This window comes from Pseudopipra pipra, chromosome 17 (genome assembly GCF_036250125.1).
Source record: "Pseudopipra pipra isolate bDixPip1 chromosome 17, bDixPip1.hap1, whole genome shotgun sequence".
Taxonomy (NCBI): domain Eukaryota; kingdom Metazoa; phylum Chordata; class Aves; order Passeriformes; family Pipridae; genus Pseudopipra; species Pseudopipra pipra.
This window is the reverse complement of record NC_087565.1, coordinates 14,033,310-14,059,882: the sequence shown is the minus strand read 5'-3', so window position 1 is coordinate 14,059,882 and position 26,573 is coordinate 14,033,310. Positions and strand designations below refer to the sequence as shown.

The 26,573-nt window shown below is 48.8% G+C and overlaps 1 protein-coding gene across 1 annotated transcript; it reads left to right on the top strand.

Moving 5' to 3' along the window:
* The first annotated feature begins 570 nt into the window (after positions 1-570).
* On the top strand, positions 571-26,545 carry FAM83C (family with sequence similarity 83 member C). Its single transcript, XM_064674327.1, has 4 exons — positions 571-1,487; positions 8,454-8,621; positions 13,221-13,345; positions 25,149-26,545. The coding sequence occupies exons 1-4, from the start codon at positions 933-935 to the stop codon at positions 26,074-26,076; spliced, it is 1,776 nt and encodes a 591-aa protein (XP_064530397.1). The 5' UTR covers positions 571-932; the 3' UTR covers positions 26,077-26,545.
* Positions 26,546-26,573: the final 28 nt, after the last annotated feature.

Here is a 26,573-nt window from a genome sequence, read left to right as displayed (position 1 = left end):
CACACTGTGTTGTGTTCTCGTGGTGTGTTCCTGCTTTAATTCACACAGCCATGTCTGCCTGTATTGTTCCTCCAAAAATAGCTCCATGGTGCTTTTAGGAAGCTGGAGTTAAGTAATCCCAGAATAGGCAGCACGTGGGCAGTATCGTCCTTTGCACAGCTCCGGGTTCCTAGGGTTGAATGTCCTTTCCTTGAAGGATTTCCAGGGAGATGCTAAAAGAGCATGTGAGCTATTGCTCTTCTCACCTGTGGTATCTGATGACCAAGATTCCTGCTGTGCTTTATACAAACACTGTGACACTGTGGTACCAAAAAATACGATGTTCTGGCTTCTCTGCCCCACGCTGGTGTAGCAGAGCCAGGCTCCCAAGAAATGCCAAGGAGGAGCGTTAGCTGTGGCTCAGGGATGAGTAAGTTCCTTTGCCAAGTCTGATTACCCACTTGGGATATTTGTATTTCATTATAACTGACACTGAGCAGCATGTTTGATTTGGAACAAATTTCAAGCAGGAACAAGTTCCAGCATCTCCATTTCCACTGTGAGCAGTGAGGGACAAAACAGGTTAGAGCCTGCTTGGCCAAGGGTGGGGACCTCTCTGGGGAAGGGAAGGGGAGGGCAGTACATTAATCAGTTACAAGGAAAAGGAAGGAGCAGCTTGAAGAGCTGATCTTCCTCCTCGAGCAAAAGGGACACTCTGGGCACCAAGTGTCAGGTGTGTGTCTGAGGGAACTGGGTGAGGGAGCCGGGGAAAGGCGGCTCCTCCCCCGCCGTGGGAGGCTGTACCTGGTGATTAACTCCCCAGCAGAGGAGTGGAGCTCATGCTGAGTCCTGAAGGAACCTGTTGGGAGGAGCTCAGGAGTGCAGGAGGGGCAGAAAAGACCTGAAGACGGGCACAGCTGGAGAGACGCTTCTTAGCATCAGCAGCTCCAGTCATGTTCAACTACCTGGCAGTAGAGGTGAGGCCCCAGCTCCACCGCAGCTATGGGGGCCAGCAAGGGGTGTCTGGGCCACTGAAGAGCCGCCTGGAGCAGCTGAAGAAGCCGTGGTGGAGGGAGCCCAGCCCGCTGGTGCTCCAGCACAGCGAGACAGCCAGGCTGGCCATCGACGCCTTCCTGGAGCAGGGGGAGCGCGGATACCTGAGCGCCATCGCCGAGGAGCGGGAGCTGCCCTTCCTCTCCGCCCTGGACATGGAGTACATCAGCCAGCAGAGGAACCAAAGCCTTCCGGATCCCAGTGCAATGAAAGACAAGGATGCTGACCCTGGCGATGCGGACACTGGAGACGGGTTCTCCCTCAACTCCGAACTGACGTCGGGCACCTACTTCCCGCTCATGTCTGACGTGCACCCCCCAGAGCTGGAGCTGGGGTGGCCGGGGACACCACTGCTCACGGTGTCTGGCCAGACTCAAGCCACTGTGGTTTTCCAAAGAAACAAAACTAACAGCATTAAGGATTTGGTCCGCTCTCTGATCAGCCGGGCACGGACGGTATGTACAGAGCTGTGTCCCTTGAGTGGGGTCCTGTCCACAGCACCCGAGTGTGGGGGCTGCTCCCACACCTCTGCACAACACACTCCGTGCTGTCGCTGCTCTCTGCGTGTCTGGCGTGGTGTGATTGCTTTGTCTGCAGCAGATCTGTAACTGTTCCTGCTCCTTTCCTTTCCTGTAATTTCTTTCTGCCTGGGATTTCATGTCATCCAGGCAGTGCCCTTGGAGGCATTCTGTGTCCATGGCTGTGGGGATGCAGAGCCTGGAGCGAGTGCAGGGCCTGCAGAGTTCACATTTGGCTGTCCCAGCCAGTCCAGGGTGTTTGCACGGCCAGGGCTCTTCTCCAGCCCTGGACATCGTGTTAAGCAGGACAAGAGGACTCACCACAGGTGAGTTTCTGTGGGAGAATCACAGAATGGTTTGGGTTGGAAGGAACCTTTCAGACCATCCCATTCTACCCCCTGCCATGGGCAGGGACACCTTCCACTAGCCCAGGTTGCTCCAAGCCCCATCCAACCTGGCCTTGGACACTTCCAGGGATGGGGCAGCCACAGCTTCTCTGGGCAACCTGTGCCAGGGCCTCCCCACATGTGACCTGAGTAAATTTGTGGGACTGAAAATCCCTGCCTGTGGTTTGAAGTAGGTTAGAATCCTGTCTTCTAGGCTTGATGTCTGTGCCTTTCTGAGGATGAGTAAGATCAGCCCATTTTGCCCCATTTCACAGTTTCTGTTGTGTTATTACAACCCTCAGATGTCATAAAAACTGCATGAGTACAGTACCTACCTACCAAGAACAATCCTGGCATGAATTTACTCACTATGCTACTTCTTGCTTCTTTTTGCTGTGCCACTCTACTATGAAAGCAGCAACTCAGAAAACTGTACCACAGAGACATTTGCAGCTTTTATTGTCTTTGTCCTCTTTATGGCTCTTTCCAGCTGTTCCACAATAGTTTTCTTCTGTAGTATTTGTGTTGGGATATTGAGGAAATATTTAGAGCAAAGTTCACTTTAACCAGTCATCTTCTACGCTATTTCTCTTATCACTCCAGTAGTTTCCTATTTAACTTCTCAGTCACTCCTTATATTCATAGTGCAAAATCAGGAGATAAGGAATTGTCCTGCCTGGACCTTGGCTGTGCTGAGAACGTGAGCTGTTTGCAGCTCAGGTGTGATCTGTCACCATCAGCAGAGCTGAGCAAAGGAATTCATGTGTTCCCAGCAGCTCAGATTGCTGCAGCATCAGAACATTCTCAAAGAACCACATATTGAGGACGTTTGGGTGTGAGATGAGGTGAATGAGGATCTTTTTCTCTTTTGCCCAAAAGACTGTTGTGCCATGGGAGCTGCTGCTCAGTTGTGAGCAGCCCTTGCTTAATGCCTGAACTTCTGTTGCACCTTACAGGAAAATACAGGAAGTTTTGGTCCAGGAAGTAAGTGACAAAAAGCTTTGTTTGTCCTTGCAGGCAGCTGATTTATGGTAGCTTAAATGATCTGAAAAGTTCTGTGACACTGACCCCAGCCTTGTCAGCAGTGGGGATTAAGGCACAGTCATGGCAGAGTGCACAGAGTAAATGACTACCAAGAAACGTCCTCCTGTCACTCAGCACGTGTCCCACATCTCCTATGGTATTATGATCCTTTGAGCCACAGGAAAAACATCTTGCTGCTTTCTCAGTTCACAGGAACTCGCCTGTTGCTGCGGGCAGGTTGCCCAGGCAGCGGGTGCTTTATTGTACTCTCAGTACATTTTGAGCTTTTTGCTTTCTTTGCTTCACTTGACAAAGCCCCAACAATCTTCAGCCCTTCGTGTCCAAGCTGGGGATTTCACACGATGTTTTCGACTGTTGTGTGAAACAGGAGAATGAGTTTTTAACCATCTTATTGGTTTATTACTGGTGTTCTACTGGCTTCTGGGTTAGCAGCTCTGCCCAGTGCTTCCTATGATTAACTCTGTGATTGATGGCAGTTCCAGCTCATTCACAACCCCAGTTACACATATTTACTTACTTACTGAGTCATTTTGCTCATCAAACCATGCAAAAGGATGTTACTTATGTGTGTTTTCATGACAAAAGAGCAACCAAAGGTAAAAACATCCTTTGTTTGAAATGCCAGCAGGAACCATGTGGAGAATCACCTGCTGTTCACTTTTCAGCTGCTGCTTCTCCATTTCCAGTATTTTCTACTAGACTTCTAGCTTTTGTCATAGATCCCTTTTTCAGAGTGTTTCTCCTCCCCTGAGGATACAGTGCTGCTGGGAAGTGGGGAAGCTGTGGAGATCCCCATGGCTTTTCTGGGTCCTGCAGACAGAAGGGTGTGTGTCTGGAAATGCTGTTTGGTGCTTCCCCAGTACAGTCACACAGAACAACATCAGCTGACATCTTTTGCAACAGCACATTTGTACAGACAAATCAGCAAAAAGAGCTGGTTTCCTTGGTACCTTTTGCTGGTGCAGTTGGTCTTTTGACTTGGCTGTATTTAACCAGCTCTCTTTGAAGACAGATGTTCAGATTTGAGCTTTTCTCTTTGCAGACTTAAGAAGATGCAGTGCAGCCACACCTTTGCTTCATTTGATAATCCTATTTCAATTTTACTCTTGTTGGATGAGCTCCAGTCTGGTGTGAACTGTCCATGCTGCTTCTTTCATCCCTCTTGGACAGCTCTGACTCTGGCTGTGCACCCAGGTCTCTGTGGGATGGCAGAAGGGTCCCTGATGGTGCCCAGGGAAGCATCGTGTCGCTTCAAGTGGCACCACTGCAGTAATGACCCAAACCACAGGGCTATTGGCAAATACCTGTAAAACCAGCTGTGCTGGTTAGAAACCAGACAGATGGCAAACCCCAGTGGGGTGCTGGTAAGTGCTGTAATTCCCAAAGTGATGACTCCAGTAATTGCTGAATTGTGAGTTTCCAGAAGTGGGGTTGGAAATGTCATGGTTTAGCCCTACAATGGCAAGGTGTGAATTTTCTAGAGCCTGTGGGGCAGCTGTGTCTCTGCAATGTCCTGCCATGGGCTTGGAGGCTGTGATCAGCATGGTGAGGAGTAGGGATGCTCTGAGCCAGCCCAGCCTTGCAGCTCCCACCACTGAAACTGAGGGGCTGGAGGCACTGACATGCCCCAGCAAATTGTTTAAATTTTCAAGGCCCGATTTGACTTGAATGCTCAAAAAATGAGTTGTGTTGTCAGGAGCCTGAATTGCAGATGATACTTGGATATCCAACTCCCACTGCTTTAGAGAGCTGTTGGGAATTGTCTTTGAGGATTTAGACCTCACTTTTGTGACCACGTGTTCTTAGGAGGCTTCAAGGGAAAAACTTCCAGGGTCTTCTTCCCCCAAAAACCTCTTGGCTTTGGGGTTGAGCTGATGTTCCTGTAAGAGCTGCCTGCTGCCAAGAGGACATGCTGATCTGAGTGCCCTTATGGATACCCACAGTTAGAATGAGCAGCCCCACACGGGCACCTGCATCTCCCCCCTGAGGGAGGGCACAGCCTCCCTCTGTCCCCACTGCACAGGGCAGTGACACGGGGCTCTGACCCTCCTGCCTGGCACTGGCTGTGGTGCACACCAGGAGCACCTCTGCCCGAGTCCCTGCTGGGGGTTGTGTGTGAGCAGAGCTACAGCCTGTGCCACCTCCTGATGCCAAGGGCAGACCCGCTTTGGGAGGCATGAGTGTGACTGCCAGGGCTCCACCCAGCTTGCACAAGCAGGCCTGGGGCTCTCAGCCCAGCCGAGGCTGCAGGAGGTGCAGGGCTGCACCCAGCCCATGCACTGGGGCCACGGCCGACCCTGTGCCATGTGCTGCTGCCTGCTCAGCCCCATCCCTCTCACTGCAGCCTGGCAGTGCCAGTTTTGGGCAAGCACCAGCCCTGCACTGTGCCAGCCAGCCCTGCCAAAGCCTGCGAGCACTGGTAGGGAAAAGCAAGATGGTGTGGACCTTCTGTGCATCCCCAGTGCAGGCAGTGCCTCTGGGCATGGGGGATCTGGGGGCAAAGGAGCACTGGTCTCCCTTGACTCGATCATATTGACTTCCCAGGCAGAGTTTAGATTGTCCCCAGGGCCAAGCCTGCCTCAAACCTAAGCTTGAGATGAGCTGGAGTATCGTGAGGCAAAGCACGGCCGAGAGGGACTTGCCTGAGGCCTTACACAAGGTTTGGGCTATAGTTTTTTCTTGGTGCTTCATCATCAAAGGATGTGTGACCCATCAAAGTCATTTGGCTAAATTGGTCTTGGCCTTTGGCTGCAGGACAGTGTGGAGATGTGGTGAGGTCCTGTTTGGTGTGGGTCTCAGCAGTACGTAGTGCTGGGAGCCCAGCAGCAACATTAATTTGGGAAGTTGAAGATGCTGCTCATTGCTTGCAGAGCTCTTGCAGGGCTGACTCTCCTGTCCATGCCAGGTGGGCATGTTTGAGGAGAGGAGAAGAGTTTGCCAGAGCCTTGTAAGGTTTCTGAGAACACAACACTGACAAGGGCAACAAAAGAGGTGCCCTTCAGAGTCAGGCTGTGTCTCGCAGGGCCAGGGTGAGAGGGTGGAGATGAGGTTTGGGCTTGGACACCAGGAATGATTTTTAGCTCTTGATAGCTGCCTTGTGTCCCCCGTGGGTGCCTGGGATTGCACCACCTCCGGGAAGGTTCTTCCCCAATCCCTGCTGTGGTGGGTTGGGCCTGGGGTCTTCTGCGAGATGCCGAGGAGCAATCATAGTCATCACAGAGTGGGTTTTGGGGACAAAACAGACACAGCCATGAAATCTTGTCCATGTGCAAAAGGGCTAAATCCCCAAGGGAGCAGGAAGCAACCTTCTGGCATTGCTGCCCTCTCTGCCGTGGCTCTGGTGCAGAGGCTGTGTGCAGGCTGAGAGGAGCCAGCTTTCCACGCAGAAGTCTGGGATAGAGAGCACAGGGAAGCCCATGGATCCCCACTCTGCCCATGGCAGCTGCCTGCACTCATCACCGAGGCCATGAGTGTGAGCCTGGAAAGAGTTTATTAATGAAAACAGAGCAGAAGAGCTACTGGGCAGTGGGCACTCCAGGGCCAGCGTGGGAGTCTGGAGCACAAATCCAAGGACAGCGATACTTGGAGCTCATCTGCTCTTCCCTGAAGCAATTCCAGATCAGACTCCTGCCATGAAAGCGATATCCCCTGTTCCTAGTTAAATCTTGAACCACTGCACATGTGAAAACTGACCTCACTGCCACCCTCTGCATTTAGCTCTTGGTTTGAGGAGGAGCAGCAGAGCAGCAGTGGCAGGGGATGAGCTGCACAGGGTGATTTGGGCTATGGGGAGTTGCATTTGTGGCCGTGCTCTAACCCAGGCAGGGGAGGGTTGGCAAACAGGCTCCCTCCTCCTCATGGGGAGCATGGTGAGCAGCAGGACAGACTCTCATGCATCTCGTGTGCCAGTTGTGGTGCAGGGTATGAACACTGAGTAGCAGGGCAGGCTGGTGGAGCTTCACTCCCAGATCACTGCTTGTTTGGCCATCTTTATTTGGGCATCCTCTGCTGGGTGCAGACACTCCCATCAGGGTTATGCACCCACCTTACAAGTACCAGTGACCTTATTCACTATTATGATATGATAGAGGCTGGAACTAAAATATTTGGGCAGTAGTTCTATTGCTTTTTCAGCTTTGAAACAAAGCTGCCCTGCTGGTAAATCCTTCACTGTCTTCCTCCGTCCCACAGTGTGTTCCCATCTTCCATGAGTTCTCAGTGTTAACTGCTGATGGGTCAAGGTCTGAGTCACTGGGTTGCTCTGCACCCTGAGGTGCAGTGACAAATCATCCTGCTCAGCAAGAGCTCTCCTGCCTGTTCCTTCCTTCTCCGAAGTGCCCTCCTGATTCCCATCACTGGCAGTGACAGCCAACAGGTGGATCCCAACAGTCACTTCCTCAACCAAATAATGGCCCCCCATGTTGTCTGCTGGCAGCTTCACTCTGTGAGGAACAGAGGAACAGCCTCTTCAGGCTATTCCTGTATGGTTGATTTCCCAACCATTGGGAACCAACCATTGTTCTTGTTGCAGGTCATACTGTACTTTGAATTTTCTAGTTCTGGGTCAACTCACTTGTAGTAGCTTCTTGTCATGACCTACCTTCTATTTTCTGTATTTTCCTTCCAGTTTTTGAAGAATTCATGTGGCCATGGTGGTCCCTTTCCATCTCCACAATGGGATGGGTCCCTCTTCTACCTCATTCTCTAAAGAACTGGCAGTTCTCCTTAAAATTCTTTTCCTTTTTAAAACACCTCCTTGGAGACTTTACCTTGCAAGTCTTTGGTTTATTTTTATTTTTATTTTTTGATAATCTTAGTGTTATTCCTTCTTCCTTCTGGCAGGTTTCATACCCATCACTTGCATCCCTGGGCTGTGTGTGCAGGAGTTCTGCCAGCCAGGAACGGGAAGGAATCCTTTCCACACACATTTTTCTCTGATTTTGTCTTGGCACCCCTGGATGTAACATGTACATACTCAGGATACTTTCTCCCTTACCTGGCAGTGTGTCCTTCCTGAAAAAAATGGTACTTTTTCATATTAATCTGCCGTTACTGTGGAGTCACTCTTGCTGATTGAATGATGATTTGGCTCAGTCTCTGCTCTCGTTTATGTGCTTCTTTCCTGGCACATTTGCTTAAGACAACAGATACTTGTTGCACCACTGACATTGAGAGTTTAGGCTCATGTGTTACCCTTTCAGCCATTCCTTGCTGTGAATGACAGATGAGGTGGGAGGTACCTGGGTGGGCACTGTCTTCATAGTTATTAAAATTTGATTTTAGCTGCCATGGTGGGGTGAGGGCTGTTAAAGACAAGCGTCCAGAAGCATCTCTGCCCAGGTGGCCACAGATGCTCAGTAACTCAGGAGGTTTGAATGCTTGGCTCGTAGTTTAAGCACAGTTCACTTGGGCATGAGATTTCAACAGTCTCTTGTGTTTTTCCCCCCCCCCCCGCCTCTTTTCTCCTGGCCAGGTGATAGCAATTGTGATGGATCTGTTTACAGACATGGAAATTCTGTGTGACCTTCTGGAGGCCTCGAGCAGACGGCACGTCCCCGTTTACCTGATCCTGGATGAAGAGTACTTGAAGCATTTTGTGGAGATGTGCAATAAAATGGCTCTTACTCAGGACAGCTTCCCAGTAAGTTTTCAGTCACACTCTGGATATGATAAACAGGTCTTGGAATTGATAAAAACCATGTACCCTCTGTTCTGGTCCCTCTGCCTGATCCCTGGGACTTCTCCCTTCTCTCAGGCTAAGGGACCACAGCTGTTTGGTTCTGGAGATCAAGATCTGTCTGGATGCACAGAGGAAGATGTGGAGGAGCCTCCAAGTCCCATATCTTGATGTTCTGTGTTCCTCATTTCAGTCTGACACTCAGGGAGTGTGAACCTGAGGCCAGTGAGATGCAGTGAGTTACTGAACACTTTGCTGAGCTGGTGCAGAGGCAGAGGGAGACCAGGAAACTTAGTTCATGTACACCTGTATCACCTGGACAAGGGGGAAGGTGATACAGCCCCTGCTGTAGGACATAGAATTGCAAGACTTAAATTTCTTATAGTTCAGATCCCTGAGCTCAGCTTAGATTCCAGGCAGAGCTGTTGCAGGGCAGTGGCTGGGAGGGGAAGGGGAACAATGAGTCCCCTCAGATGTCCTGCTGCAAACCCCATCACTTCCTTCTGCTGCACCCACAGGTTAAAAATCTCATGTTAACAACTGCTTTTAGGCTTTGGGATTCAGTTGTGGGTCCATGAGGGATTTGTGAAAAGCCCAATTCCTGCTCAGTGGAGGCCCATCACCAAAGGCTTGGGTGATAAAACAGTACAAATTAATGTGTCAGTGCCACAAGCTCTCTTGGGAACTTGCAGCCTCAGAGATGCACCCCAGTATCCTGCTGCTCCCCATTTCTGGCTACAACCTAGCAATGGAAATTCAGTTGGAATTCCATATTCAATTTCCACATCAAATGGAAAATCAACGGAAAACAATTTTTTGTTATCATTTGTTAGTCCTGCAAGGCCAGCAGTGCTGGCTGTTCTCCCTCCCTGGGTGCACAGGATTCCCTGGAGCACTGATTCTCTTCCAGCCATCAGTTTCTCAGTTTCCCTAAGAACAGGCCAGGGAAAATGCAAAAATAGTGTTTTACAGCATTCAAAATAGATGCAGTAACAAATGTCTTAATTTTCCCTCGTTTTTAACCTGCCTACACAAGGGTTAATTTTAAAGGTCAATTTAGAGAGGCTTCTTTAGAGAAACACTTTGTGCTCTGGTCTAGTTGACAAGGCTGGATTGGTCAAAGGTTGGACTCGATGACATTGAATGTCTCTTCCAGCCCCAGTGATTCTGTGAATCTGTGATCCTGTGATCCTTCCCCTGTGCTGGAGAAGCTCTGTCCTTTCTTACTTCTCACAAGCCAGACTCATTTCATGCCTCTTGAGATGGCAGCTGTTAGGGAAAACTGCTTCACGCTAGAGCAGGTTTGCTGTCAAAAATAGCCTTCTCACTGAAGTCACCTGGTGGATCCAGATGAATTCCATCTCTCCAAGATTTATTTTGTTGCTTCTTATCCAAGATGTGGCCGTTGTTTTTAATTAAAATTAGAATGAGTTTATATCCACGGAGATGCCTACATCTCTTTGTTAGGCCTGATGTCATGTCTTATGCTTCAGTGGGTAATTAACTCACCTCCTCATTCTGTGACTCATCAGCAGCTCTCCATCTGAAGTGCTTTTTACACTGATGCACCTCAAGCAGCCCATTACCAACCATACAGGCTGGATACTCACATTTGAGTGGAATGAGAGTACATATTTTATTCCTGCCTCTGAGTTGTGACAGGATGTGGTGGTAAATCTCCATTTGGAATAATTGGTGACAATTTGGGGTTTGATGGGGAATTTGGGGTAATTGCCCCTCCAGCATCTAACTTCTGAGAACAATATGTGAGCCTGCTGGTGGCAAATCCTGGTGCTGAGGAGTGTTGGCAGCGGTGACAGCAGAAGACTCAGTCTGGAGTTTTCAAATGTCCATTTGCTGATCCCGGAACTGCTGTCTGAATGGAGCAAGAGTGGTACCTGGCAGTCTGGCTTTCCTGCAAGACTGCAGGATTCTCATCTTGTTGGGATGATTCAGGGCCTGGATTGCCAAGAGGAAGGAGAGGATGGAAAAAATTAACCAGATATCAGCAACTCACCCAGCCTTGGAAAGGACAAAGGGAGTGAAGAAATACTGTGGTGACAAATTTATGGGATATCCCTTATCTGAATTTCCCCAGAGACGGGAAGAGGAAGCTCCTCCCAGTGAGAACTAGTGTTAGTAAAACCTTGGCATTGGGAAAAAAAAATCCCTGTGTTGACTGGCCACCTCCCCAGGCATCCAGAGTATCTTGGTCTGTATCAACAACTTGTGGTGTCATTTCAGAGGATTACAGGCTAATGCAAGCTGGCAGGAACCCTGGGGTGTCATCATGTCCAACCTGACTCTCAGAGCAGCATCACCTGTGAGGTCAGGGCCTTGCCTGGCCCAGTCTTACAAATCTCCAAGCGTGAGGACTGCACGGCCTCTGTGGGTAACTTGTTCCAATGCCCAGCTGTCCTTACAGGGAGAAGGTTTCTCCCTTCTCATAGGGGACAGAGGAGGACACCCTCTGGGACACAAGAAGGCAACAAGTGAGAGCCCCTGTGCAAAGATTGTGAAGCTTCAGCTCTGTCCCTGCTAAAAGTTTCCATGAACTCAAGAGAAGGCTGGACCACTACTTGGTTGGGTTCCCACTGAGACAAACCACAAGAGGATCAGGAAATCCCCTGAGCAGAAAAGAGGGTCAGCAGCAATATTAGGGGCAGCATCATAAATGATTACCCTCTTCCTGCTCTTCCCAGCTGCCATTGCCCACCACCAGAGAGAGCCTGGAGGGTTGGATGGACCCTGGTGGGAGCAGATTTCCTGCTGTTGTGTGGCCCTGGAGAAAATGGTGCTCCTGGGTGGGCTGGGAGACTCTCCCTGCAACGTTGGAACCAAGCCTTTCCCACCCTGCTGCCATGGGCTCCCTGCAGGTGTTTCCAGGGAGGAATCCCCCTTCCTGCCTGCAGGGGCTCTGATGGAACAGGGAAGCCGTCAGGAGTGGAGTCACCTGCCGCAGGTGGCTGGGATCCCTCAGGAGTGGAGTCACCTGCCTCCTGCTCCTCAGCCCCGAGGCACGACTTCCGCGCCATGAGGGCCTGGACCGGGTGAGCCGGTCCTGGCTCTGAACAGGAGTCTTGGGAAGCCCACACAGGCTCAGCCTGCCAGGAGGAGGGGGGGTGAAGGGGGCACAGGGATGCTCAGGGGCAGCTCCGGAGGGGTGGCAGGGCCGTGGGGCTGTGCCCTGTGGAGAACGTCTGCAGGCAAATCCCAGCTGGTGGTGCTCGTGTTTTCCTGCAGCACTGTCAGAGGGAGGGCTGTGCCTGGTCAGGGATCTGCTGGGTGGCAGAGCTGCCACCTCCCCCCCGAGCACCCACCTGGGCAGTGCCCACCTCTGCCAGGGGCAGGTTGGCCCTGGCATCCCGTGTGGCCCAAACCAGCTGCTGTGGGGCTTTGTCCTGAGTGGGGCTGGGATGAGCTGCCCACAGAGGGATCTGCCAGGCACAGCTGGTGACGACTCGTGACAGCTCCTGCTGTGCCAGAGGTGCTGCAGCTGGCAGGGGAGCTGGGCTGGGGGGCAGGAAGGGATAGCCTGGAGGGCAGGAAGAAATGACCTGAGCAGCATGAAGGGATGATCTGGAGGGCAGGAAGAGATGGCCCCAAGGGCAGGAAGGGATGACCTGGAGGGCAGGAAGAGATGGCCCCAAGGGCAGGAAGGGATGACCTGGAGGGCAGGAAGAGATGGCCCCAAGGGCAGGAAGAGATGGCCCCAAGGGTGGGAAGGGATGACCTGGAGGGCAGGAAGAGATGGCCCCGAGGGCGGGAAGGGATGACCTGGCAGCCCCGCGTAGGTGCAGCCTTAGGGATGTTTATTTTCATGCAAGATGTTTTGTTTGGCACTATATCACACAGACCAGGCCAGTAACTGTTTCCAGCCACTGTTCTGCTCTTCTGCCTTCCCTAGTTGAGGTGCAAATGATTTCTGTTATTTCTATTTGGTTTTACAGGCCAAAGTTGTATCAGACAATTTGTTGCAGTTTTAAAGCAGAGGAGAATCAGGTCTGTTTCACTTGAGTACAGCAGCTGAAAATGTTAATATAATTTTTAAATATATTGATAAAAGGTAATTCTTACAATGTAGACATTTCTCTCTGTAAATCTTTTTTTACTGAGTGACATTTTGGTTTTAAGGAGCCTGTCACTGCATAAAATCAGAACATTTGATTGATTAGAAACTGGCTGGTTGTTATGGGTACCAAAATTTAGTTCCAATGCAGAGCCATCAGCTCTGGCAAGTTGAATATTATTAATAATCTGGAAGAAATCGGATAGTTTTACATACTTCAGAATGGGTCTGTAGGCTCACAGGACTCTCCAAGTTTTTTTCAATCTAGAATTTGCACCTGAGTGCAACTTATTAATACCTGCTGGTATTTTTATCTTAGAAAAGCAGACAGTGTGACAAAATATTCGGTATGCAGAAGCCAAGAAATACTTGATGCCTTGCTGAGCTCTACCTCTGAGAGCAGAGCACAGGCTTGTGGGAGTCCAGCAGTGATGCCTGAGGAACACCTGCCTTTAGCTCAGTCCCTTTACCAGCTCTGCTTGCTTTGCTTTCAGAACATGCGCATAAGATGCCTGAGTGGAGACACCTACTACAGCAAAGCAGGCAAGAAATTTGCAGGCCAGGTTCTGGAGAAGTTTGTCCTGGTTGATTGTGACCAAGTTCTTGCTGGTACATACAGGTAAGAAAATATAGCAACAGCTGTGGCAAAGACTGGTGACACTGAGGAATATTTGTTACCGAAATACTGAATATTGTAGTGCTGTGGGTTGGTCCAACAGCTGCCCTGCATTCACCCCAGTCAGTGCTTCCACAGCTTTCCAAGCCTTCATCTCACCCACCCTCCCTGCCCTTTTCTTATCTGAAGTGAAGACCTGGGAGTTTTCAGTCTCTCCTTATACAGTGGCTGCTGCATCCCTCAGCCTTTTTAATTCTGTTTCTCTGCACCCCCTCTGACCTCACCACATCCCTCCTGAGATGCAGAGACCAGAACTGCCTGTGGCCCCCCTGACATGCTGCATCAAGGTGTTGGAGAGGGGCAAAAGATGCCCAGACTCTGGTTTGTTATGGTGGCCTTTGCTGGCAGGGTCCAACACTCCTGCATGTTTTAGCTGCTCTTGCACACCGAGCTGATGATGTCAGAGAACTGATGATGACTCTGAGCTCCTTCCTGAGCTGTTCCAGGTTCAGCATCATACAGGCCTGGTACAGATCATTTTTCTCTATGGATACACCACATTTTCCTACGCTGAAGTTCATCAGCCACACTTTTGGCTTTTGTCCACTTGCTCAGTTCTGTGAGGTCCTTCTGGATTTCCTCACATTCAGTGAGGTATCCAACCACCTGAAGGAACCGAGGATCCTCTGCAAACCTGGGAATTTCACTCCACTCCTCGATGCCTGAGGGCACCCACACGATGCAAACCAGTCCCAGCACCAGTCCCAGGTCTTGCTGCTGACTCTTATCCAGGCTGGAAAGCAACAGCACACCCTGCCCTTTTCATCCTGTGCTTTCACCAGCTCTTGGTTCAGACAAGACCTTTCCTCCATGCCCAGGGCAACTTCATTTCCTAATAGACTTTGGTGTAGAACCTTGCCAAAGGCTGTTTGAAAACCCAAAAACATGTAGTTGACTATTCCCTTTATCCATGAGCTCACTGGCTCCATCCCCAAACTCCAGCAGGTGGGTGAGGCAGGGCTTGCCTTTGCAGTATCCCTGTTGTCCTTTTCCAAGAGGCTGTGCTTCTCCATGCCATCAGCACCATCAGCAATCTCATTCTTCACAGCACACTCTGTCATGCCCCGGGGTGGAGGGCAGCTCCAAGGGTCTCAAGATTATATCCAGACCCTTCTCTGCAGGTGGGATCTTTCTAGAAACCTCCCAGCCCTCAGCTAAGAGCCTTTGCAGTGGTGCTGGTACATGGCAGTGAAACACGTCTCGGTGTCACCGGCACCAGCAATGGATGCAGGAAGTCCATTGAGGTTCTCAGCTATGGCCTGGACATCAAGGAATGCCCCTTTTGACCCACAGATCTCACATGGGACCCCGAATTCCTTGTCTGCCAGTACAGCATTTGTGAACAACCTACCAGCCATCGTCATCCTGGGGAATTTTGGTCTGCTCCTTTTCAGCTCCCTTTGACCGATTGCTGCATTTTTACATTTTTGAAATGGAATCCCCACGTGCTGCAGTTATTTAGGTTGCTCTCTGCCACTAGAGAGTTAAAACTGTGTTGTGATCATTCTTACAAACGGGCTCTTCCACTTCTACCCCTGGAACTGCGTCCCGTGCATCATTCCAGACCACATCCTGAATTGCATCTTTTCTTGTGGGTCAAACAATTTAGACTAGTTAATTTTGGCATGTAACCGTTTATTGCTTCCAAGAAGTTTTTCTCCATGGTTCATCCCAGTGAAGCATTAACCTGTATGTGTATGAGTGGATGAATCTCCACTATTACTGTCTGTCCTAATTTTGCAGCCTCTGTGATCTCAGTTAACACTCTTCACCATCACAGTTCTGATCAGAGGGTCAGGACTACTGTTCTTGTACTATATTTTTATTACTAGACTCTGAGTTTTCCACCTACAGATCTTTCCCACAGTATTTTCACATTGTTTCACATCATATTATCCATCACTAACAGTGCAGCTCCCCAGGACAGATTGCTCTGATATTTCTGTGAATTGGATGCCCTGGCAGTACTTTATTCCCTTTCCACCAGGTCTGCTTGAACACTGTTGTCCCTCTCCCTTTCTCTCTTTTTCCATCTCCCTGTGAGCACATGCTGGACCCTCGGGCCACCAGTGTCCTCCTCAGTGCTGTAGCTCCAAGCTGCACCTTCTCCTCTGGTGCTGATGCATCACCTCCAAGAGTGGAGCTCTTACCTCATCAAACTCTGGCAAAATGATTGAAAAATGGAAGTAAGTACCTGGTTGAAGCTGGTTTCGTTGATTCTGTACATAAACAACATGGAGAACAGTGTCTGGTGGCATTTTGACCATCCTAAGATGTCCAAGAGCAATGGAGTTAAAACACTGCCTGGAAAGACAGGATCCTAGAATCATGGAATTATTTCGGTTGGAAAAGCCCTCTAAGATCCTCGAGCCCAACTGTTCCCCCAGCACTAAACCATGTCCCCAGGTGCCACATGCACACAGCTTTTAAATCCCTCTATCCATCTCCACTGGCTGCAGGGGCAGGGATGAGGTGACTGAGCCCACTCCTTTGGAGTAGCTGTGTCAGCTGGGTTGAACTGCTCAGCTGGAGGAGCAGCTCATTTCCCTGGGGCCCAGAGTCAGGGCAGTGCTTAAAACACCAGTTCGGTTCCCTGGGTCTGTCCCTTCCTGTGCTGTTCTGGGGCAGGGATGGGGGCTGCCATGAGCTCTCTTTCTGCAGATCTCTGCAGAGCTGAAAGTTCTGGAATTCTGGAAGACAATATTTCAGTTGAATACAGTCTTATATCTGATTCTTTGCTGTCCCAGTAAGCACAAGATGTTTTGGACTATAAAATAAACAGTCTCTTCTTGAGGAATTTGTTCAACAGTGGTCAGAAACTTCCACAGGAGAAAATCAGGAACTCTGTTCCTGGGAATACTGCAGCCTGTATAGGAGATATTTAGATTCCTGCTCCTGCAGATGGGAAAGCTAATTTCAAAGGATGAGAATAGTTATTGAGTAAAGCCAAAGATCCAGGATGGACCCAGGGGTGTGTCTCAGGATGGCACAGGAGGGAGGGTAAGAGTGTTCTTACCCAAGAGCAGGTTTTACAGTTCCACAGTGCTGTGTGCAAGGATCAGAGGTTTCAGAAGCTCCAGGGTTTTATGCTGTATGTGCTTCTGTGTGTTCAGTTTGCCATTGGAGACTCTCCTGCCATGTCTGGCCTCCACAATCCCCTCTGGCCACGGGTTATGCAGTTTAATTTATGTTTTGTGAAGAAGTGATCTGTGGTGTTTAAATTAGACCTGCTGCTAGATAATTCTCTTTGATTCCTACATCCTGTGCACAGGAAATCACTGTTTTCTGTTTACTTTCTTGACTGCATCCATGATTTTTTCCTCCTCCATTATAATGCCTCAAGTGAACCATCCCTCCTCCAGCTGCTGTCCTTGATATCCTTGGTTGTTCAGTCATTTGAATTTTTTGGCATTTAATTGTCCATAATTTTGTCACATGTTCCCCCATTACTATAAGATCCTCTTGCAGCTTCTGATTATCCAGTTTTCTTTTGACCATCCACAATAATTTTGTCATGAGCTCTGACAGGGACAGTTTTTTTCAGGACTTTTCTGATTATGTTGGACAGCAGCAGTCCCAGCTCAAAACTTGAGGGTTTCCAGTGGGTAAATTAAAACTATTGATAGCATTTACATCTTTAATCAACTTCTTGAGAAGACTGTCCTGTGTACTCCCTGGTCACTTAATTTTTCCAAAACCAAAACCGATCTTTGCTGAATGACCTCGTCAAAATCTCTTTGAAAGTTCAAGTTTGACACATCAAGCAGAGCACACACATCCCCGTGCTTGTTGCCTCCTTTAAAGATCTGCAAGAGGCTTTTGAGGCATGGCTCCCTTCCACAAAAACATGCTGAGTCTTCAGTGGTATGATTATAGTTATTTATGCATCTAATCATTTTACTCTCTATTTGCTTCTACCAGTTTGTTCAGTATGGAAATAGGACTGGCTGGTTTGTAGTTTTCCAGGAGCTCTTTAAAAGGTTCACATTTATTGCTTTCCATTCCTCTGCTGCTAAGTTCAATTTTAAATGATAGGTTATTCCCTGGTTAATCATTGGAAAATAGCTGACTTTCAGTTTTTGAAGGCTGTTTGCTGTAATATTTTTGGTTAATGCACCTTTTAAGTATGGTGAGTTTTTGGATGGTTTAAAATGTCTTTATTTTGATAGGTACATTTTCCTTGAGACTCTAATATAGCATCTTTAAACAATCTTCATGCTGCCTCGAGCATTTAACCTTTTTGATTACTCTTTAAAATTTCTTTTAAATAGCATTCCTCACTTTCTCTTTGAAGTTAAGTATTACTGTTGTGGATTATTTTGGTCCTGCAAGAGTATTTGATATGGGTAGGTCATGGTTATTTTTTGCTGAGTGGCCTTACCAAAGAAACCCTCTGAACTGGTTATGCTATTTCTTCTTTTGTTGCTTTTCTGGTTAGTTTCTCAAAAAAGTGGTCATTTACAGTGTCTGAAATGCAGTTTTGGTAACTCTCCTCGTAGTGGCCCCCATTCAACCTGGCAGAATCTCCCTTTATTCCTCTGCTTTCTGCCTTCTCAGTCTCCCAGCACCTCCTCAACGTGGCATATTTACCATCAGCACTCTGCTTGGAAAGCTCCCAGTATAGCCCTGATATTATGTTTTTCCTATTTGGGAGTGGAATTTTAATCCAACAGGAATATATTTCATTTGTTGATATATCATTTACCTTATTTGACTTTTTTTTTTTTTTAATGTATTGGGCCACTGCCCAGCAACACAACCTCGACTTGTCCCTTCTGTGTAATTTCTACCTTTGCAGTTCTACTGTTCCTTGATTTTCTTTGGCCCAGTAAGTTCCTGAGATGCCTCCTGGGTCAGAGTCATCATTTCAGCTCAGATATTTCACATCATCTCTCTGTTCCTTTATCTCATAAAATTCATGTGTGTGTCAATGTTTGGATCTGCTCTGGTTTTTCACCACCAGGCACTTTTCTAAACACAGATTTAATTGTTCAGATGTTCTTATAGGTACTAATGTCTTACCCAAGTGTCACTGATTTCCACCCTGTCCTTGTGTCAAATACAGTTTTCTTGCTTTTATTCCTGAGGTGAAGTGGGTGATCCCAAACTGTGTGGCCTTCTACACATCCCAGCTTTGCTTCAGGTTCTAATTTCAAGCCCTGATTTCTGCCCTATATTGTGCAGCAGCCAGGTTGCAGTTAGGTTAAGATAGAATCCAGCTTTCTTCATAGAGTCACTATATTCCTACAGTTTTCCATTTCCTTATGATTCTTATCACCCTTTCCGTAACATGATTTCCATACCCATATCCTGAAATGCTCTTTTACTTCTCTGTCCCATTCTAAGCGTGGAAGAGGGAGCATTTTATAAGGCTGCCAATAAAATACTGATTTTTTTTGAGCTTCCTACTTAGCTGTTTTTAGTTTACCCCTGAGACTCATCATATCTTTTTATTTTAATGGGACCTGTACAGACATTGACCAGTGGCCTCTCTGCAGAGCTCCATAACTTAGATCCAAATGTCTCTAATATCCTTCATCCCAGAGAGCCGCTCACTCCTCGTTCCTTGCTAAGCACTCACTCCCAGGGGACACGTCCATTCACAAGGACACCCACATGTGGTGCCTTCCATGTAGCTTGGATTGTACAGCCTGGGCACAGACACCACCTTACCCTCAGCTGTCTCTTCCACAGACTCAACATCTCCTGTTTCTCAGAGGATTCCAGTCCAGTGAGTGTCCTGTAGGCCACGGTGTGGCTCAAGCACTCCCAGGATATTTGGGCTTGCTCTCACTCTGTGACACTACAGATGTGTGTTTTCCTTAAGACACACTCCAACCCCCAGAGCTGCTGCCTACTCGTTCTCCAACCTGATTGTGACTGCCTAGAATGTATTTTCCTTTAATATTTCCCCACTGAACTGCATCCATTTCTTCAGAACCCTTTTCAGACTCCTCTCTGTGCAGTCCCTCTCCACTGGACATGATTTGTGAATTTACTGAGTGTACACTCTCCCATTATTTAGGCTGCTCATGAAGCATCAGAGCCAAATTGGAAGATCCCTCTAGACCACCCATGTGTCCTTCTACACTGACAGTGAATCCACATGTCCAGGCTCTCTGCATCCTCTCTTGCAGAGGGATATTTTCCTACTCTATCCTTGACTATTTATGTATTCAGTAGTTGTCTGTTAGTTCATCAACTGTAATGAGACCCTTTTCTCCTCAAATACATGCTCAAATCTCACCTGAAATCCAGTTTTAGTCTCTAATTACATCTGTAGCCGTCAGAGTATCTCTTCTACAAGCCCTGTATGGAGTATTTACACATGCAGCAAGAGTGGGAGATGTATTGTCATTCCCATTTGGAACCCCAGATGTTGATCCTGTTGTTCTCTATGCTGACATTTTCCTTGATAGTTCTGTAAAAGGCCTTATTTTCCAAAATACCCTTGGCAAGCTGAATGAAGGGCAGATGCTGATCTCTTCACTCCAGTGACCAGCAATAGGACCTGAGGGAACGGCTGGAGCTGTGCCAGGGCAGGGTCAGGTTGGATCTCAGGAAAAGGTTCTTCCCCCAGAGGGTGGTTGGCACTGACCAGGCTCCCCAGGGCAGTGGGCACAGCCCCAAGGCTGCCAGAGCTCCAGGAGGGTTTGGACAATGCTCTGAGGGACAGGGTGGGATTGTTGGGGTGTCTGTGCAGGGCCAGGAGTTGGACTGGATGATCCCTGTGGGTCCCTTCCAGATCAGGATAGTCTGTGATTCTCATTCTTTGATTCATTCTGATATATTGCTGCCTGTTGGTAGGGATGAAGCATATTTTTGCAGGGTTTTCTAAATATGGGAATCAAGCTCATGGCTCTTATTAAACAGCTGTAGGCAAATTAGTTTAGCCCTCTCAACTCTTACATGTTTATTGATTAAATGTTTCCCTGTGTTTTCCATCTTTAACATTATATTTCCTCTAAATGAAGGAAAAAACTTAGACTGAGGTATTTGGGCAAAGCAATAATCTAAAATCCTAATTGTTATTCTATATCTAGCTATTTAGGGTTATTCTGGGCACCAGAAGCAATAGTGTGTTCCTTTGAGCACTGATTGAGTGAAGGATATGGAGACATTTACTGTGCAGCAGGTGAGAGGAGTCCAAGGGCAAACAGGGGCTAGAGCTAAACAGGATCTTGAACAGGAAAAGTAGAGCAAACATTTGCCAGAGTAAGACTAGAAAAAAGAGCTGGTATTGTCACCCTGAAAGGGCTGTTTGAGTTGCCTTGGAGGAGATTTAATTTCTCAGCTCACGATGACAGATGGTCACAGTTTCAGCGTGTCCTGCCATGGGCACAGAGAGGAAGGAGCTCAGTGTTTGCCACAGTGAAAGACTCAAAGTTTGAGGTCGAAGCTGACACAGCAGCTGAGATTGAAAAATGAGAGGCAAAAGTTTACAGGATTACAAAAGCTCTGCAGGTGACTTCAGACGAAACAAAATTACAGTACAGAAGTGTTTGGCAATAGGCACAGCTACATGGGTTTGAAGCTGGAGGAGGCTTGAAATTTCTTTCAAAGCAAGGTGCTCACACTCCCAGGTATTCAAGGCCCAGGCAGGAGGAAAGACCTTTGAAGAGTGAGCTCCAGATTTAACTTGAGCAGTCCCCTCAAGAAAGAAATGATAATTAAGCAGGAAGTGAGTGTGTAAGGAATGGGAAGTACAGCAGGGGAACCCAGTGCAGTGAACACTGCCAGGAGATAAGGTACACACAGGACTGCTGGGCACACCAAAGCAGGGAGGAGCAAGTCCTCAGGTGTATAAATAAAAAGTGAATCCAGCAGAAAGGGACAAGGCTTGCTGCTGGAAGGGGGAATAACAACTAAGAGATAGCTGAAATGGGTGTCCATGTTAGCTGAATACCTTGCAGTGGTTTGGATCAAAAAGAAGATGAAAAGCAAGGAGTGGAAATGATTTCAAGTGTGTTGGAAGCAGCTGAAAGGCCTTGCTGCAATAAAGGCAGGTTGTTGTGACCTTATCAAAGAAAATGTCACTTGAAATGAAAGGCCTAGTAATGAGTGTTATGTGATACCTACTTTTAGCCACGAGCAAAACCAAAACACAGAAGTTTGCATTGGCATCTGGAAAGAAAAGAGTGGCTTTGACAGCCCAAGTGACAGAAGAGCAATAAAAATGGGTTTGAGAAGCTGCTGAAAGAAGCAAAAAACCTTCTGCTGAAAATTGGTATCTTGTATGTTGGGAAGAGCTGAGGCAGAGAGGCTGAGTGTGGAGATGTGGAGTCACCTGCACAGAGCTGGGGAAAGGCCCCCGTGACCCCAGAGCAGAGCAGGGAGGGCACACAGGGAGCTGCTCCGGGGGTTGAAAATGCTGCTGAGACAGAGGATCCCGCGGCTGCTCCTGCCACTCCTGCCCAGCCCCTGCCAGAGCCCCGGGCAGGGGGTGCTGCGAGGACAGGCAGGTGCCCCCCGTCCCGGAGGTGATGCTGCACCTCCATCTCCCGGCCAAGGGGTGAGCTGCACCGGCTCCTGGACTGTCTGGAAGCAGGGCAGGGAAGGGATCCTGTCCTACAGCCACGCTCTCCCAGACTCCTTCATGATCCAGGGTGATCCACAACTGGATATGGGCTCTGTGTGCAGCAGTTTGTTATGGGAAAAAATAACGTCAGGAAAATCCCAACACTGTGAGAAGGTCACATGAATTTCAGCATCCACGGTGACACGCAGGGAGGAGCTCCACAGCCCACCTGTGTGTTGTGTTGTGCAAGGAATTACAGAGTCGTAGAATCCCAGAATGGTTTGGGTTGGAAGGGACCTTACAACTCCCCTGCCATGGGCAGGGACACCCTCCACTAGACCAGGTTGCTCAGGGCCCCATCCAGTCTGGCCTTGGAAGAACCTCTTCTTGTCTGCATTGAATTTGTAACCCATTCACTTCATCCAATGCCTCATTTTTATACCAGAAGAAACCAAGGATGCTCATTCCTTGGCTATTTCCTCCATGCCATCCATGGAAAAAAAGATCTTTATCAGTTTGTAGTGATAGGAATAGCTGTGATGGGCGAGGCACACATCTGACCATGGAAACCTGGAAACCATGGCAAGGGGCAGGGCTGTGCCACCAGGGGACTTGGATGATTCCTTCCAGGTCCTATCCTGACACAGAGTGGGATCAGCATGGGAAACTGGGACAAGGAATGCTCGGACTGGGCAAGGAGCCATAAGAGGCATCAGTGGCAGGGACAATAATAAGGCCAGGGGAATGCTCTCCCCTCACAGCAGGAAGGACAGCTGCCATGGATGAGGGGAGATGGATGGGTGTGCTGGGACTGGGGGGCAGTGCTTGGGTCAGAGGGGCTGGGAGAGGACAGGAGGTAGGAATCACTTTGCCCAGGGAGGCAAGGAAAACCTAAGCAAGAGCTGTTGTTTGCCTCTGCTAAGGTGAGGCCAGAAGCCATGGTGGGCAGGGAGCTCATGGGATGTACCTGCTAGAACATGAGTCTGAGACCTCCTGGCCAGAACGAGGGGGCAAACAGGACCACTTGCCCAGCTGTTTCCAGTGGTGCCGGACTGGGCACACAGGGGTGTCAGGCAGGATCCTCCCTCTGGATAACCAGGGTCCTCTCCCAGTTCGGGAGCCAATGCTCACAGGGTGAGGGGTGCAAGGCAGACTCTGTTGTGCAGCAGGGGAAGAGCTGTGAGCAACATGGCCACCAGCACCCCTGGGAGCCGGGCAGTGCCCTGGGACAGACGCCTTTGACAGTGTCAGTCCATGAAATCTCCCCTGTCTGGACTCATAGATTTCTTCAAAGAACTCTCAAGGCTTCATGAGAGATAACATTCCTCTGCCAAAGCTGCCTCTCCTACCATCTTGTATTTCCTATCTGGCCATTAATTGTATTCTTTAGAAGAGTCTCTACTAATCTGTGTACCTACACAACTTCTGTCTATCTAATTTGTGCTGTGCAGTTTTGAGACGTAATGGTCTGGAACATTAGAAACATTTTATCACAATAACAGCCTCCCACTCTCCTGATAACCAGGGCCCTTTCAAGTGGGAGATGGCACATCCTGGTTGGCACCTGAGCTGTCTCATCCTGTGGCACTCCTGGGGTTGACATTCCCTGGTCCTGCCCAGTTGCTGCTCTCTGCTCTGTTGATGTTTTCTCATCTCTTCTACAGAGATTTCCACAGGAGACTGACCTTCCCTTATGCCCTGTATAAAGGGGGGCTCAGGGCAGGGATCATCCCAAGCTCCTGCACAATAAACAGGCATGCAGAGGAATTCTCTGAGCACTCCTGGTGCCCCACAGAGAGCTGAATATTATTTCTTTCACCCTTTGCAATGTGTGATCCAACATTTTTAAAGCTGGGTTTTCCGGACTTAAGAGCTTCTCCTCTGTCAGTTAGTCATCCCAGTTTCTGGTTTGGTTTTTTCCTCTCATATCTTCATGAAGGTTTGAAGCATTTGCTTTGAGCCTCCAGTATGGTATTTCTGAGTAGTCTCTTTCTTTGATTCTTCATTCTTAACTAATTTACCTGGTTTGCTATTATGCAGCAGAGTATTGATTTTTTTTTCATTCTGTGTTGCTCTTTGGGGTGTGTCTGCTGACTCTAAACACACCAAACACCAGTATGACCCATAACAACTGCCCAGTGCTCAGGGACAGGCCACAGCTGCATTTTACTAGAAGTTCCCAAGTAGCTTTCTTGTGAGGTAAACATTGATGAGGTCCCAAAACACAGTGCTAGTATCTTGTCCTGAAATTACATTTACTTGAGAATAATTATAATCTCCCATTACAACTGTTCTCCCAGAGTTTCTCTGATTTCATCCTCCTCTTTAGAGTCAGTGTCTCACTTCAGCAGCTGATAACACAGCCCTAAGCTTGTATTGCCATCTCTGAAGGTTCTGGTTTATTTGACACATTAAACATGCTGATCTGGTTTGACTATAGCAAGAATAAAAATAAAAAAGAAGCAGCTGGTGACTGGGATGACCAGGAACCTGAGGAGCCTGCTCTGTAAGAGGAGCTTCCCTGTTTAATCCAGGAAAATGAAGATTAGGGGGAGAACTGTGGTTATGATCTGTAGCGATATGGGGGAAGAACTATTTAGGTTACAGTTTTGGCACAAACAACAGGTAGGATTTAACAGATAAGGAAAATATGAAGAGTGGCAATTAATGGAGTTTTTCCCCAGCTGGGGCAAAAACTGATTGGTTTTAAGGTGGAATAGGACAAGCTCCCAGAAGAGATTCCAAAACACTGTACTGTGAGGGCAGGGACTGCCCTTGCTGAGCAAACTTTTAAGACCATACATCTGGGAATCTCACAAATTTATGGAAAACATCATCAGCCTTCCTGCCCTGAGCTATTCCTGTGGGCTCTGGAGACCTCTGCTCTTCTAAGCAGTGCTCAGTGTCTCCATTCCTTACCTCCTGTCTGCCTAAGCAGCTCCTTCAAGCCCATCACGTGTTGCAGGTGTCAGGACATGAGAATGTAGCTCCTTCCAAGGCGAGGAGGGGACCCCCAAGCTGAAATGAAATGACAATCTTGGGGTTGCTCTTCTGTAATCATGAGATGGGCACATTCATCTCCACGAGTGATCTCAGACCTGCAGACTTAGAGGAAGTTCTGAAGACGCAAACTGGGGAGCAATCCATCCCTGGAATGTTAAAATCCACACTGGGTATCTTGGCACTCTGTGAACTGAAGTTCCATGTGTTTTGTTTCTTTTCCTGCAGTTTCACCTGGCTTTGCAGCCAGGTCCACACCGGCCTGGTGACCCACTTCCGTGGCCAAATTGTTGCCGAGTTTGACAAGGAATTCCGGTACTTGTATGCAGAGTCCAGAGCAGTGACCAGCTTCTGTGTGCCGGATCCTGGGACGTGCCTCTCTTCTTGGAATACCTCAAAAGTTGACAACTGCCTTTTAAAACCCCCTCAGGGGAATGATGCTGAGACCCTGAGCCCCTCCAGCAGCCTTTCCAACGTGAGCATCAGGAGCATAAAAATGTCTCCCTTTATGAAAAACTCCAGCTGCAGTGCACAGCAGGAAAAGCAAGACTCCAGCTCTGATTCTGGCAATAAAAAGGGGAAGGAAGACACATCCCTGAAGCCCACTAGGCAGCAAGAAGAACCACCAGACTCAGCGACCAGTCCTCCAAATAAACCCACCTTGTTTCCCAAACCAAACCCCCTGACAGCAAGGACATTCCTGCAGCCAGAGCCCTCCCCTGCCCTGAGCTCCAATAAACCTGGTTATCAAGGGGACTCCAAGGCCAACAGCAGCCACTGCTCCCCTCCGAGGCCGGAGCAGCCGCTGCAGTCCCTGTCGGAGGGTGCTGGGAGCAACGGGACCAGCCTAAAGCAGAGGGGGCCTGCGGGCACCCCCAGGGAGCTGCCAGCTGAGAACGACGTGTTTTATGGGGTGGAAAAGAGACAGAGCCCTGGACACGGGAAATTTGACCTGTTCTCCCCATACAGCCAGCTCCGACGGGATAAAAAGCCTGCAGTGCCTTGCTATGACAAGTTCCCGGAGGACGCGCTGATGGAAAAGAACAGCGCGTATGGGGCGGAGAAGAGAATGACTCTGGGGCACAGCAAGCTGGACCTGATCACCAAGTACAACAAGCTAAAATCCAAACACATACACAGCCGCTTCGAACTCTGACCTGGGCCTCCAGGGGGCCTCGGCTCTGGTTTTCCAGTGCTTGCTTTTCCTTGGGGCTTGGAATCCAAATATGGGTGGCAAATTAGTGTTGTTGCTGTGAAAAGGCGCCTGTTTAATCTGTGCAGATGACTGACTCAGGTGAGATTAGCAACTACAGTTCAAATTTCCAATGGCATAATCGTGGCAGGAGAGGGAAAAGCACATAAACATAATCCACTCCTCTTAACCCATTTGGGGAAGAACCGTTTCCCTACAAACTTGGAGCGAAACCGTTGTACAGCTGGAAACTCTTTGGCCGCTGAGGTCTGCGGGGTGAGCCTGGGTTCTCTCTGTGCTGAGCAACTCTTCTCCCTGCCTGGTGCAAATCAGATGCCCAAAGTGAGGGGGATGATAAAATAAAGGAGTTGTTCTGTTGGAAAGAGCCATGTTGGGTCCTGGTTGGGGGGTGAGCACTGAGCTGTGCAGGGAGGGGACAGGGACACGTCTTGGCACATGGT

What these genes read in the sequence shown, in the direction of transcription:
- FAM83C (XM_064674327.1), top strand. Translation starts at nt 933, where the DNA reads ATGTTCAACTACCTGGCAGTAGAGGTGAGGCCCCAGCTCCACCGCAGC. An exon ending in TGATCAGCCGGGCACGGACG is followed by an intron (nt 1,488 to 8,453) that starts GTATGTACAGAG and finishes TCTCCTGGCCAG; the next exon opens with GTGATAGCAATTGTGATGGA. An exon ending in TTACTCAGGACAGCTTCCCA is followed by an intron (nt 8,622 to 13,220) that starts GTAAGTTTTCAG and finishes CTTTGCTTTCAG; the next exon opens with AACATGCGCATAAGATGCCT.